The 13,674-nt window shown below is 37.4% G+C and overlaps 1 protein-coding gene across 1 annotated transcript; it reads left to right on the top strand.

Annotated features, from left to right (window-relative positions):
• Positions 1–2,633: 2,633 nt before the first annotated feature.
• Positions 2,634–3,663, top strand: LOC119794315 (putative nuclease HARBI1). The gene is made up of 4 exons (XM_038301804.1): positions 2,634–2,725; positions 2,837–2,993; positions 3,075–3,186; positions 3,287–3,663. Exons 1-4 carry the CDS (start codon positions 2,634–2,636, stop codon positions 3,661–3,663), a joined length of 738 nt encoding a protein of 245 aa, XP_038157732.1.
• Positions 3,664–13,674: the final 10,011 nt, after the last annotated feature.

Raw genomic sequence — 13,674 nt, 5'->3', positions numbered from 1 at the left:
AAAGTTCACTGATTTTTAAAATTTTATTTCAGTATAATATGACAAAAATGTCAGAATTCTGACTTTAATGTCAGAATTCTGGCTTTTTCCCTCAGAATTCTGACTTTAATCTCAGAATTCTGACTTTAATATCAGAATTCTGACTTTAATATCAGAATTCTCACTTTTTTGCTCAGAATTCTGACTTTAATCTCAGAATTCTGACTTTAATATCAGAATTCTGACTTTAATATCAGAATTCTCACTTTTTCCCTCAGAATTCTGACTTTAATCTCAGAATTCTGACTTTAATCTCAGAATTCTGACTTTAATATCAGAATTCTCACTTTTTTGCTCAGAATTCTGACTTTAATCTCAGAATTCTGACTTTAATCTCAGAATTCTCACTCTAAACTCAGAATTCTGACTTTAATCTCAGAATTCTGACTTTAATCTTAGAATTCTCACTTTTTTCCTCACAATTTTCCCCATTTTTTCCTCAGAATTCTGACTTTAATCTCAGAATACTGACTTTTCTCCTCAGAATTCTCACTTTAATCTCAGAATTCTCACTCTAAACTCAGAATTCCCACTCCAAACTCAGAATTCTGACTTTAATCTCAGAATTCTGACTTTAATCTTAGAATTCTCACTTTTTTCCTCACAATTTTCCCAATTTTTTCCTCAGAATTCTGACTTTAATCTCAGAATACTGACTTTTCTCCTCAGAATTCTTACTTTTTTCCTCAGAATTCTTACTTTTTTGCTCAGAATTCTGACTTTTTCCTCAGAATTCTGACTTTTTCCTCAGAATTTTCACTCTAAACTCAGAATTCTCACTCCAAACTCAGAATTCTGACTTTAATCTCAGAATTCTGACTTTAATCCCAGAATACTGACTTTTCTCCTCAGAATACTGACTTTTCTCCTCAGAATTCTTACTTTTTTCCTCAGAATTCTCACTTTTCTCCTCAGAATTCTCACTTTAATCTCAGAATTCTCACTCTAAACTCAGAATTCCCACTCCAAACTCAGAATTCTGACTTTAATCTCAGAATTCTGACTTTAATCTTAGAATTCTTACTTTTTTCCTCACAACTTTTCCCCATTTTTTCCTCAGAATTCTGACTTTAATCTCAGAATACTGAGTTTTCTCCTCAGAATTCTTACTTTTTTCCTCAGAATTCTCACTTTTTTGCTCAGAATTCTGACTTTTTGCTCAGAATTCTGACTTTTTCCTCAGAATTCTCACTCTAAACTCAGAATTCTCACTCTAAACTCAGAATTCTGACTTTAATCTTAGAATTCTCACTTTTTTCCTCAGAATTCAGACTTTTTTCCTCAGAATTCTGACTTTAATCTCAGAATTCAGACTTTTTTCCTCAGAATTCTGACTTTAATCTCAGAATACTGACTTTTCTCCTCAGAATACTGACTTTTCTCCTCAGAATTCTTACTTTTTCCCTCAAAATTCTCACTTTTCTCCTCAGAATTCTCACTTTTTCCTCAGAATTCAGACTTTTTTCCTCAGAATTCTGACTTTAATCTCAGAATTCAGACTTTTTTCCTCAGAATTCTGACTTTAATCTCAGAATACTGACTTTTCTCCTCAGAATACTGACTTTTCTCCTCAGAATTCTTACTTTTTTCCTCAAAATTCTCACTTTTCTCCTCAGAATTCTCACTTTTTCCTCAGAATTTTGACTTTAATCTCAGAATTCTGACTCTAAACTCAGAATTCTGAGTTTAGAGTCAGAATTCTGGGGCGTGCTGGTGGCACATTGATTAGCACGCACGGCGCATTTACGGAGGCCTTAGTCCTCAATGTAGCTGAACCAGGTTTGAATCCAACCTGTGGTCCTTTGCCGCATGTCTCTCCCCCTCTCTCATACCCCCTTTCCTGTCAGAATTCTGAGATTAAAGTCAGAATTCTCATATTTTTTCTCATATTAAACTGAAATAATATTTTAAAAATCTGTTAACCTTTTTTTAGTGGCCCTAATTCTCTTCTGTGCATTGGAGAATACTCAGAATTGTCTTTCTGTTTAATTTCACCTGCACGAAGATTATAGGAAGCCCACCACTGTGTTACCTAAAGTTCATTTCATTTTTGGCATGGAAAGGTAATGCAAAAAGAGGCTGGTGGGTCGGCGGTGAATAAAAGTTTGAAAAATACATAGATGTAAATCATTTAAGGTCATTTCAATACAGCCATAACCTTAAATTTTTTTGGGGGGGGGGCTTTAAACGGTGTAGATTTTTGTTTTTTGGGCCCAAGGTGAAGGTTGGCATCGAGCCCCCTGAAAAACAAGACTTCACAATATACAATTAATTAAGTTAAATGCATTGTTTGTTTTACTTTCTATCTCTCTCTTTCTATTCCCCCTTTTCTCTTCCTGTGTTTTTCATAGTGTGAGTTTTCTTTGTCTGGTGTTCTTTGCATTTTCTCCCGTTTGTCCATAAAATCTCATTATTGTGAGTCTTGGATCTAACTCCTGTTGTATAATACATGCTAGGCTGTCACAAAGCAATAACTTTGACCTGGAATAGAAACTGGGGACAGGTGCAACACTTTATTCTCATTTAATCAAACCTGTGACTATTATTCTCACAATGGAGAAATTCAGTCAGTGAGGGGTTAAGGGTCTTGCCCAATGGAGCCAGAGAGGCAGTCTGTGGGATTGAACTCAGAACCTCCAGCACCCAAGCGAAATGCTCAAACCATTAGGCCAGCACTTCCCCGTCTGTATCTACTGTATCTAACAGTAGATAAAGATAAAAACACAATAAAAGCAATTATTAAAATGAATAAAAGAGTTTGACCACAACCTTAAACAAATTATATCTCATTTAACAGTTTGATAGTCAAAGGTAGTTCTGACCAAATAGGTCAGAACTACCGATTTCCGAATGTGGTTGGATGCATTGATGGCACACATATTCCGATCATTGCACCTTCTGAAAATGAAGCGGACTATGTGAACAGGAGATCCATCCACAGTATTAATGTGCAGGTACACTGACAGCCTACTGTTTCTAATGGTCAAAGACTACACCACAATACTGTAACATCTCTCATTCTTTGCACTGTCAAGATCATATGTGATGCTGCACATATAATTACAAATGTGGAGGCCAAGTGGCCTGGCTCTGTTCATGACTCAAGAATCTATCGGGAGTCAACCCTGAGCAACAGACTGGAAAGGGGTAAGTAAATGTATATCCTTTACACATATTTCAATGTATGCACTAAACACTTACAGGGGAATTTCTATGCAGCTCTAAAGCAATGTGAACTTTCTTACAGGAGAGATTGATGGCTTTCTGCTGGGAGATAGGGGTTACCCATGCCGACCAAATCTTATGACCCCTTACCCAGAACCTGAACCAGGCCCACAGCAGCGCTGCAATGTGGCACACTGCAGGACGAGAGCCCGGGTGGAGATGACCATAGGCCTGTTGAAAGCACTTTTCCAGTGCCTACGTCCCCTCAGGGTAACCCCTGAAAGGGCCTGCGACATTATTGTGGCATGTGTTGTTCTCCATAATATTGCCATAATTAGAGGGGAGCAACACTCTGCCCTACAATTACAAGACCCTGAGGAAGAGCTCATCAACCCTGCAGATTTCCAGGATGGAAGGGTAGTCCGGGATATGATATGCCGCAATGTCTTCTCAGATTAATACACATGATATCCACCACCACCACACAAAAAAATGAATAAACACAAAATCACAGCAATGTATGGTGTTCTTTATTTCATACAAATGCAACCACAAAATAAACTAATTAATAAACAAAATCACAGCAATTTATATGGTGTTCTTCATTTGCTAAAAAAAAAAAAAAAAGATTTTAAAATATTTTCAATACTTCCTAGAATTCACCTGTGACCATACGCTCACCTCTAGCTTTAGTTTCAGAATGTCGATTTCCAGATCTGCCTTTTGGATCCGGCGTTCCAAGTATACAAGTTCTTTGCTGTTTTTTTCTATCTTTTTAATAAGAAGAAGTCTATATAACTCCTTAACTGGCAACTGAAAATACATTAGATTAGAGTCACATCCTGAATGTAGTCTACAATTCAGAATGAAACTGGCATTTACTGTAAATCACTAAACTGTGTCCATCATGTTGATGGACCTTCCTCCTGCTGTTCTTCCACACTCTGGGGTGTAGAGATAAGAATGAACATTTATAGATATAAACTTGGATTCTATAGGCTACTCCACATATAAATGTGAATGTGTAGATTGTTTGATGTGTAGACAAATAATATTAAAATTACCTCTCTAGGCCTGTCTGTGGCAGCAGAAACAGTTTCTTCATCCCCATCATCCTGTGAAGATGAGCATTTCATAGAGTACACTTTATAATACTATTTGTCATAATTGATGGTGTATGGAGTAGGCTCCTGACAACTGGATGGGGTACTGTTGGGACAGGAGGCTTCAAGAGGCAGATATTACCATCCGAATCTGTTGGGACCAACAAAAAACCCAACCCAAAGTAATATAAATGGAAATATCACATTTAGTCTACATAAAAAAATAACACTGTAGGTAGACCTCTTACATTTTATAAAGGTACTTAAATCTTCTGGAGTGACTGGCTCTGATGAAGTCCCTCCAGGAATTCCCTCAGCCATTGGCCTTCCAGCATTTAGGCTCAGGGCCATCTCTTCTGCATTTGTCAGGGGTGGTGGTGCAGGTCCTCCCCCTGTTTTACGAGCCTCTGCCTTCTTTCTGTTGGCTGAGTAGAAGTCAAATGAGAATGAACATTTAGACCTATGTCAAAAATGCTGCTGCACTGCTAGACACTGAATGCCATTTAGTCATTTAATATGTCAAATGTTTGTAAAGCCAGGTAGCTACTCTACTCCCATGATGTGCTCAAGGCTTACCTGCTTGAAGTATGTTTTTATATTTCATTTTCAGCTGCTGCCATGTTCTTTTGATGCCTGCAGGATTGCACCTATCCATGAAAACTAAATTAGGTTTAATAAAATACTGTTCTTCCAGTTTCCCCTCTGATATTATAACAGTTGGGTAAGTTACTCTAAAATAGTTCTTAATAACTAACTACAAATTTTATCTTCAACAAGTCTAATTAGATTAATGTAATAATTACTGTCTCTAGAAAGTATTGGTCTACTTACTAATTTGTTTTACTTACTTATTAATTACTTTCTAAATCCCAAATCAACCTCAACCACTTGAACAATACAAGGAGAGACAAGAAACTGCACTTCTAATGCTTTCAAATAAACAATATTCAATTGCATGAATTAATCTTAAATTGACGAAAGTGTGTAACTAGAGGGAGAAAGTTCAAATCAAAATATACCTTTTAAAATTTGATATTAAATCCACTATTGTTGTATAGTCTTTAATTTAATTATAGTATTTATATGACTTAAGTAACTTAATTCATTATACCCAACACTGTATAAAAGTAATTAAAATGTAAACTTACGCATTGACTCGAGCAGCTATTTTCACCCAAGCTAACTCTCTCATTCGCCGCTGCAGCCGTGTTGCTTTTTAAAAAAAATACATGTTCAAATTCTGCATATGCTTGCATAAGCACATCCAGTTCTGCTGGTGAGAAATATGCACACCTTTTTTTGTCTGACGCTGTTGCCATGGTGACTCGTAATATCTGTGCTCCATTGATAATGGCTTTTTATAGTTGTGGTGCACGCGCTTAACTCAGAGTCAGTCAATTTAGAGTTGATTGAACTAACTCATTTCAGCTGTTCTGAAACCCAAAACTCAGAGTTTCCAATCTCAGGATAAGTCAACTCAGAGTTCAAGTTTTAACTCAGAGTTGGTTGAACTTCCTTATTGAAACAGGCCCCAGGCCTAAGAGGAGCCAACACACGCTGTTTATTTGAGACAATGTCAACAAAAATGGTGTTAAGAGGTGCTAAACATGGAAATTAAAGATTTTTTTTTATATTTCTGTTCTGGTGGCCATTGTTTTGTTATTATTCAAAAGTGGGTTACAAGAGGGGCTAGAGACATCCTGCAAAGGTCAGCTGAACCAGGACTTGAACCTGTGACAAGCGTTATATTGGTCATGTGCTCTGGCTCCACGCCACAGCAGCACCCCATAATGATGCTTTAAGGGGAAATGCATCTGTTCCTCTATTGATGAATAGATCCTAAAATAGGTGGTATTTCTTAGTGAAATCTATTCTATTGCAGTTTGTAATAATAATCTAATCAACAGCATCTATGCAATGTCTTCTTTCTAAACTCTTTTCCAAAGGGTTGGAAATGATTTTTACATCGTGAACGAATGCACTCCTTTAGATTACTAATGCTAATTTACCAACATGTCCTTTGCATTATGAAGCATGCATGGTACTGTAGTAGTCGTAATCGAAAATAAAAAAAAATATGCCCGGAGCAAAGGCCTACCCAAGCCCAATGCCGCTGGCAGAGTAGAGACTGCATTTCTCAAGCATAAATGAAGACTTGTTACTGTATTGATTGGATGTTGCACTTCAGCAGTGAGGGGGTGAAATCAATGAGGGCCACATAGAGGCTGAGGACAGATGCCTGCGCCAAATATCCTCTGTGAACATCCTCACTCATTAATAAGAGAAGGAGACAGTGTATTTCCAAAGACAAAGGGCCCAATGAAGTCACTTCACACAAAACAGACAAATGTGTGTAATCGGTTGAAGATTTGTCTTTGGAAAGCACAACATTTTCAATAGATAAAGCCAAAAAAAACGCCTTTGGTTGCACCCGTAACATTTAACCACTGTGAAAACAAACAATTGTCTAATGAATACCAAGATGCGGAAAATTTGAATTTCCCCACCAGTGAGTCCATATTTGCTTAGTTAACATGGTTTGTTTATTCAATGGTGTTAAAAAAGCAGACAATCCATCCATTAAGTCTTATTTACATGTTTGAGCTCATGAAATATTTATAAAAGACAAGGATAGCTTAAGTAAATGATCATTATTTCTTATGGAAAAAAGGCTCTTTGTTGGAAAGTATTTGCCATATAAAATCCTGAAACTGCTGTCATTGCAAGCTTAGAGTAATTCTGTCAGGACTCCAGTCTGTGTGCTTGTCTTTTTGTGTTGTTCTCCCTTCCACCAGCAGGAGGCGCCTGGTTCTGGTCTGCCAGTTTTGGGTACTCTAGCCAAGCTGAGTTTTGCTGAGTAAGTATGTACTCGCGTTCTCGTCAAGTCCGTTCTTGGCGAGAACGCAGGAAGATCGGACTTGACGAGAACGCGAGCACGTATGTGTATTGGAACAAAAGCGTACTCGTGACGTCATCACAGGCAACGTTGTTTAGCATTTCTTTAACAGTCAAAACTATTTATTCCCTACACAAAACATTTTGAAAACAATATTTTTAATTTCTAAAGCTTAGGAAACATTTTAAAAAATTACCGAACCGCAAAAAACCGCCACCAGAACCAGCGGTAGTTCACACATAAGTAGACCGAGAGAAGTGCACTACAGACGGGGTAAATTTAGCCCTGGCTGCGGTTACCCTCGGAGGTCTGCTGGTCACTCTGGTCCGCTCAACGTCGGACTTTTTTCTTTTATTTCGCACTAACTTTTTAAACAGGCCACACAGGGAGGCTTAAATGTATAATGTTATCACCTAAAATGATTTCAAAACGTACTTTTGAAGAACAACAGCAGCAGAAAAGCGAATGTTTAACTTAACACTGTGAGCGCTGTCTCGAATCAAGCAGCGGCCGCGGGGCATTCTGGGGAAGCGGTCAGTCTGAAGAACGCACAAGTCTGCTCTGATGCATGCTCGATAAAGAGGGCGGGGCGAGAACAACATCCGGGGATTTGATGTGTTCTCGAGAATTGGAACGGTACTCGGACTGAGGCGGATGACGTGTCACGAGCACACGAGAACGCTCAAGAACGCATATTGAGAAACGTCCTAAGACTGAGTTCTTGACTTTCTGAGTTTTAACTTCGTTTTTCGTCTTTGCCTCTCGACAGGAAGTCTTCCTGCAAACTGGACCTTTTCCGATCTTCACTCCCTGAAGGAATCAACTGAGCCTCAAACCGAGCTGGGGATTCAAACAGGAGGTCTGGATCCTTCTTCCTTGATGTGGGTCCGAGCTTTAGGTAAAATCATGACAAAATCATGACAAATTCAGCCACATATGAGGGGTTTTCACTATGATTGGCTGACTGAAGTCAGTAAACACAGGATCTCATCTAGATTTAAGCTTCCTCCTTTACTAAGATGCTGCAAAGCCATCATTTGAGCCATTTGGAGGATTTGCTGATATTATTTTCTAAACTATAAATGAACTTGAGGTCACAAAAAGGTTAGCCAGATATTCTCCTTCAGGATTTTCTTGTAGTTAGCAGAATTCCTGATATAATCAATGAGGGGACACTACCAACTCTAAACGCAGATGATTCACAGCTTCTAAAAAGTGTAACATTACTGTTGTGCAGAGGAGCTGCAGAAAAGCAGCACAAGGCTATTCAGTCATGGGGGGCTTAAAGAAGACAAAGCAGCATGCAGAGAGATATAAATGCTTCAGCAGGGTTAGGGGTTTGGCCTTTAGAAGCACAGATAGCCAAATCTGGAAATATCAGTCTGTCAACCTGCGTTGTATGTGACAGTACAGATAAGACAAAGAGGAAGTGGCTTTTCATCCCCCTGCCACACTATCTTAAACACGGTTTGATTTCAGGTTCACAAAGAAAGTCTGCAAGCACGTGGGTCAAAACTGGGGTGTAATGTGATATTCAAATAAAAGAAAATTCTTTCTCTGCTGGAGACCGAGGCGAAAAGCCTAAGAATAAGCAGAAAGGGTCCTTCAAGGTTAGCACACAGGACTTATTCCATAAATGTCACAATAATAGGTTATTATTTGCACTCACACTTTGCCACATTCAGCAGCTGTCCCATCCTGTATGTGTTGTTTTGGAAAGATGCAGCGTAGTGAAAGGATAAAATGCTTTATGTTTGCCTCTGCAGAATGTCAGAAGCGGGGCGGAGAAAGACGCCTCAAGACATGGCAAAAACACAAACAACAGAAAACAACCCAGCAGCCCACCCGGCATGTTGTCAAGGTGACCTGGCAGCTCTTCTACCCTCTGCTGATGGGGGACAGATGTTATTTATGAGAAATGTCCAAAAAGAATAACTTACCATATTACCTTTTTTCTTGTTTTAAAGGACATAAAAATCATAAATTAATTGCTAATGTTTGTAAGGATAAAAAAGAAATTCATCACATTTAACTTCCATTCTTTAAATGACTCAGACCAACATTTAAAAAGACATTTTAGGAGTCTGGCTCATTTTCTCCTTGACAAGATGTTACATTTTGATTTAATCTAATTGCAGAACGCACCCATGAGTCAGGAGAAAAGTTTAAAGGTTTATTTACAAAAGATGTCAAAAAAGTAAAAAAACCCAACAACAATCTACTGGACTTTGTTCTCCAAGCCTGAAGACATTTCGCTTCCCATCCAGGAAGCTTTTTCAATTCAAAATGTCAGGATTAGTGTTAAATTCCAGCCAGAGGATGTTCTGATCTTTATATTGAAGACACCAAACAACCTCTCCACAGACACATAGCTCAACACAGATGGGCTACATGGACTACAAGACTCGGCTGTCCATCTATACCTTAAGGACAAAAGACAGTCTTTTGAGGACCAGAATGTTCACATTTTGGACAAAGAATACAGGTGGTTTGAAAGGGGTGTGAAGGAAGCCATTTATGTTAGGAGAGAAAAACCAACCTTAAACGGAGGGGCTGGACTCAGGTTTCAGCTCTCAAAAACCTACAATGCAGCAATAGAGTCGATTCCTTTCCACTATCATCTCATCCCTCATCGCTATGCAGAGGGCCAAAACATGTCGCCTGGTCAGCCAGACCAACAATGATCCTAACGCATTCAGCGGCATAGGTCAATATTGGGTATTATAGACCAACAAAGACATCAACGACTCCACATTACTTAGGGCTGGACCTTTTTTTTTGGTTCAATTTGAATTTTCTCTAAGCCATAACAAGGCTTTGCTGGGCTACTCTATAAAGCTTGGAACTAAAACGCTAATTCTGACATTTTTAATTGAAAAAGCTTCGTGGATGGGAAGCGAAACATTTTCAAACTTGGAAAACAAAGTTTAGTCGATTGTTTTTTAACTTTGTTGGAATGACTATGACCAGGATGACCGAGAATCTTCACCAGCATATTTTACAAAAAATGAACAATAATCAGGACCTCCAGGAAACAGGGGCTTGGACTGAAGGACAACACATTATACTTTTTTAGGCTGTGGTTGAATGTCTACTAAAGTAAAGTAGGAGGGGGGTCTGATAAGGGCCAGGGTTCTGCAGTGAACAGTCCAAAATTTTGAGATGATCAGAGGTGCTAGAATCTAGACACAGCCTGCTAAGACTTGGAACCAGAGTTGCGGGTGAGCCCTGAGGCTGGGACTGACCTGAAAAGAGTTTCAAGAATTTGATAACCTGGAGACAAGAGAACATGGTCAAAGGCACTCTAGGAAAAACACACAGGAGAAAGAGATTAAGCTCAACCTCTGGCACAGAGGTGCTGGCATGGAGCGCTTCTTAAGCTTCTGTGTTGATGATCTGATAGAGAACACCTGTGGCTACAGTACCTGTGGCTGCCTGCTGGCAGCGCCTGCTGGAGGAAAGGTGGTACTGCAGAACCAGGCTGGAGATAAATCTTTAGACTCCCACACTCCTTTAAGAAGATTGTAATAGAAAATGAATTCATTCGCACTCCTAAAAAACTTGCATACAATCAAACTATATGTCACAATTTCAGTGTTCAGTTAACGTTTGTTAGTTTGTGACCCAGCTCGGCTCTATCTGTGTGGATTAGTTGTTCTCCTTCAGCTGCTCTCTCATCACTACGCATCAGCTGCTCCTCATGTTTTCTTATCTTTAGCTGTTCTCTGCTGCATTCTTCAATCAAACCGCATGTTACTAAATCTCCCTGTTTCTCTACCATCTCGTCTTGACCTGATTCTCCCTATGCAAGACCTCCTTGTATTATTATTATTTTCTTTTTTTTTAATTATTGTTATTAAAGAACTGAATTTGTAACCCAGTACAATCTCTACAATTCTAAGGTTTATCAGGCCAAAAATGAAAAGATACTTTATTTGGCGATGAAAGGCTTATTGAAACCTCAGATCTAATCAGGATGAGGTGGCTACACAGGTGTTTATAAATGGACTAAAATACTTTATGCTCAGGAGCAAATTACCAACAAATATTTCCTCTGCTTTTGGGTCCATCTTCAGCCAAACGTCTACTGTAATAAAAACAGAATTTATTTGATAAAGGACAAAAGAGTAGATCACAACTTCATAGCTATAGATACACAGCCCTCCTCCGTAACTCGGTGAGCCACGAGTCACGACCTTCAGTGTGCAATAGAAGAATTTGGGTCCAACTGTGAATTTGTCAGGATTATCATCAACTCCTGTATGTTTGAGCCCAAAATGTGGATCGTTCTCTCCAGGTCACCCGATTCTATAAGTGGAGGAGCTGGAGTATGAATGTAAGGTTTGCTAATCTTGTTCTGAAGTCTAAAGTTTGTTCTGTCTATTATTCTACCTATTACCATAAACAAATCAGAGATAATTCTTGTTTTATTATTGTTACAAGCAAAGTGATGCAAATATGTAAAGAAATACTTTGTATAAATTGAAAGTTGAAAAAAATGGAATCAAGAAAATTAACTTCTAATTAAATTTTTTTTTTAATTCTCAGATTATGTTATTTCCATTTTTATTTTAAACTATATATTTTTACATTTTAACTATATATTTAAAATCTCTACAACTTTTTTTTTTTTTATAAAAAAATAGAAATAGAATATAAAAAAAACGTTTGAACATTAAATAAAAAATATATGGAAACTAGAAAAGTTACTCAGAAAACGTTTTTTTCTATTAAAACTCATTTTTAATTTTAATTTTGGATTCAATATTTTAAAATCCCTATTAATGAAATGTCTTATTTTCAAATTCCCATTGTATAAAATGTGTTTTTTTTTTAGTAATTAAAAATTCACTCTAAATATCTGTAAATTACACATCTTGTTTCAGAAACAATCATTCAATAAAAGAGTTTTTCCTTAACCTTTTGCAAGAGAAAATAAAGCAACCTGCGGGTTCTGAAGGGCCACACAGAGGTAAGGACCCAGGAAGCTGCTTTACAAGGAGACGCTGTAGGTAGAAGCAACAGTTCTGTGATGGTACCATCCTTCTCTCTGTTCTAATTATGTGGAGTCAGAACAGAAGCAAGAGGCTGTGATGGCTCTGCATCATTACCTTTAATCAACCATAGATACCCCGACACACAAACAGCAGCCTGACACTGCACAAATAGCTGACATTCATCATCATCCAGCCAGGCATTTTAATTACTGCAATGAATCCCGTGCATGGCTAAAGTCACCTGCTGAACAAATAGGTTTTACTCGTTTATACTCCGGAAAGTTGCATTGGTAGTCTGATTTTAAAGTTTCTAACATTTTCTTGCAAATATTTCACCACCCATGGAAATTTGATCTTTTATCAATTTTATAACTGCAGATTTATGTGGAGTTTAGCGAGAATTAATGTCATACCAGTTCAAGGTGGTAAATATTGTGGTAGAAAAAATAAAGGTAATGTTCCAAATTTTTCACAAACAAAATGCCCGCTCTGCAGCCTTCAGCAACATGAAGCCTTTTTATTTAATTAAGGTTGCAAGTCCTTTGGGGTAAGAGAACAACCTTGCTCATCTAAAGACTAAAATATTTTCCAGTTGTTTACCTGTTACAATAGCTGCAATTTACCTTGACAGCAAACTGCATTCAGGTTTTTTTATTGTGGCTTTCTCTCTATTTCTGCCATCTGAACATGGTATTTCTACATTAAATAAGCCCTCAAATCTAACCTCAAGTGCATAAAACACACAATAAACCACAGTTTACCCATCTGCACGAATTTACATGACAGATAAAAGATGACTATTTCTGGTTATTGATCACTTTGAACCCTTCTGTCATGCAAAACATCAGCAAGTTATATTATTATTTCAGGTCTTGATTGCTGGTTAAGCTCCTGGAACAGCAACATTTAGAGAAATCAAACACTCTGACTAATTTCTCATCTTTTAGTATAAAGACAGCATTTGCATGTTTAATTTGTTTATTTATGAACCTCAATTTTAATTGGATAAACAATTATTTCAGAAGGGAGAGATAATTAAACAGGGATGATTCATGCTTTTGCTTTGTAATTATATATTAAGAGACATTATGAAAAGGCTTTTGGTAAAGAAGATTTATGAGTTACAGCGACTCCCGCAGGTCAGTAGTTATATTGCAGTTAAATGGTAGAAGATGGGCATTTTAATTTAATAAATTACAAAACGAATAAAATCCATTCTTGCAATTACTAGTCTTTTATCTTATACTTTAATAATAATAACAACAAAAAGAACAATAATAATAATAATAATTATTATTATTATTAGGATTATATTTTTATATTAGTAATGTTTATTTTTGACAGGAACAGACCAATATTTGTGTATTTATCGTTTTTAATCTAACCTTAATACTTCTGTTGTTTATTTACATTATCTGCCACGATGTTATTCCTATAAAACTCGCATTTGTTAATTTCTAATTAAATATAGCTT

Source organism: Cyprinodon tularosa, unplaced genomic scaffold (assembly GCF_016077235.1).
Source record: "Cyprinodon tularosa strain WSP-4 unplaced genomic scaffold, ASM1607723v1 ctg475, whole genome shotgun sequence".
In the NCBI taxonomy this organism is placed as follows: domain Eukaryota; kingdom Metazoa; phylum Chordata; class Actinopteri; order Cyprinodontiformes; family Cyprinodontidae; genus Cyprinodon; species Cyprinodon tularosa.
Note: the sequence above shows the minus strand (reverse complement) of the source record. Positions and strands in the feature narration are given on the sequence as shown.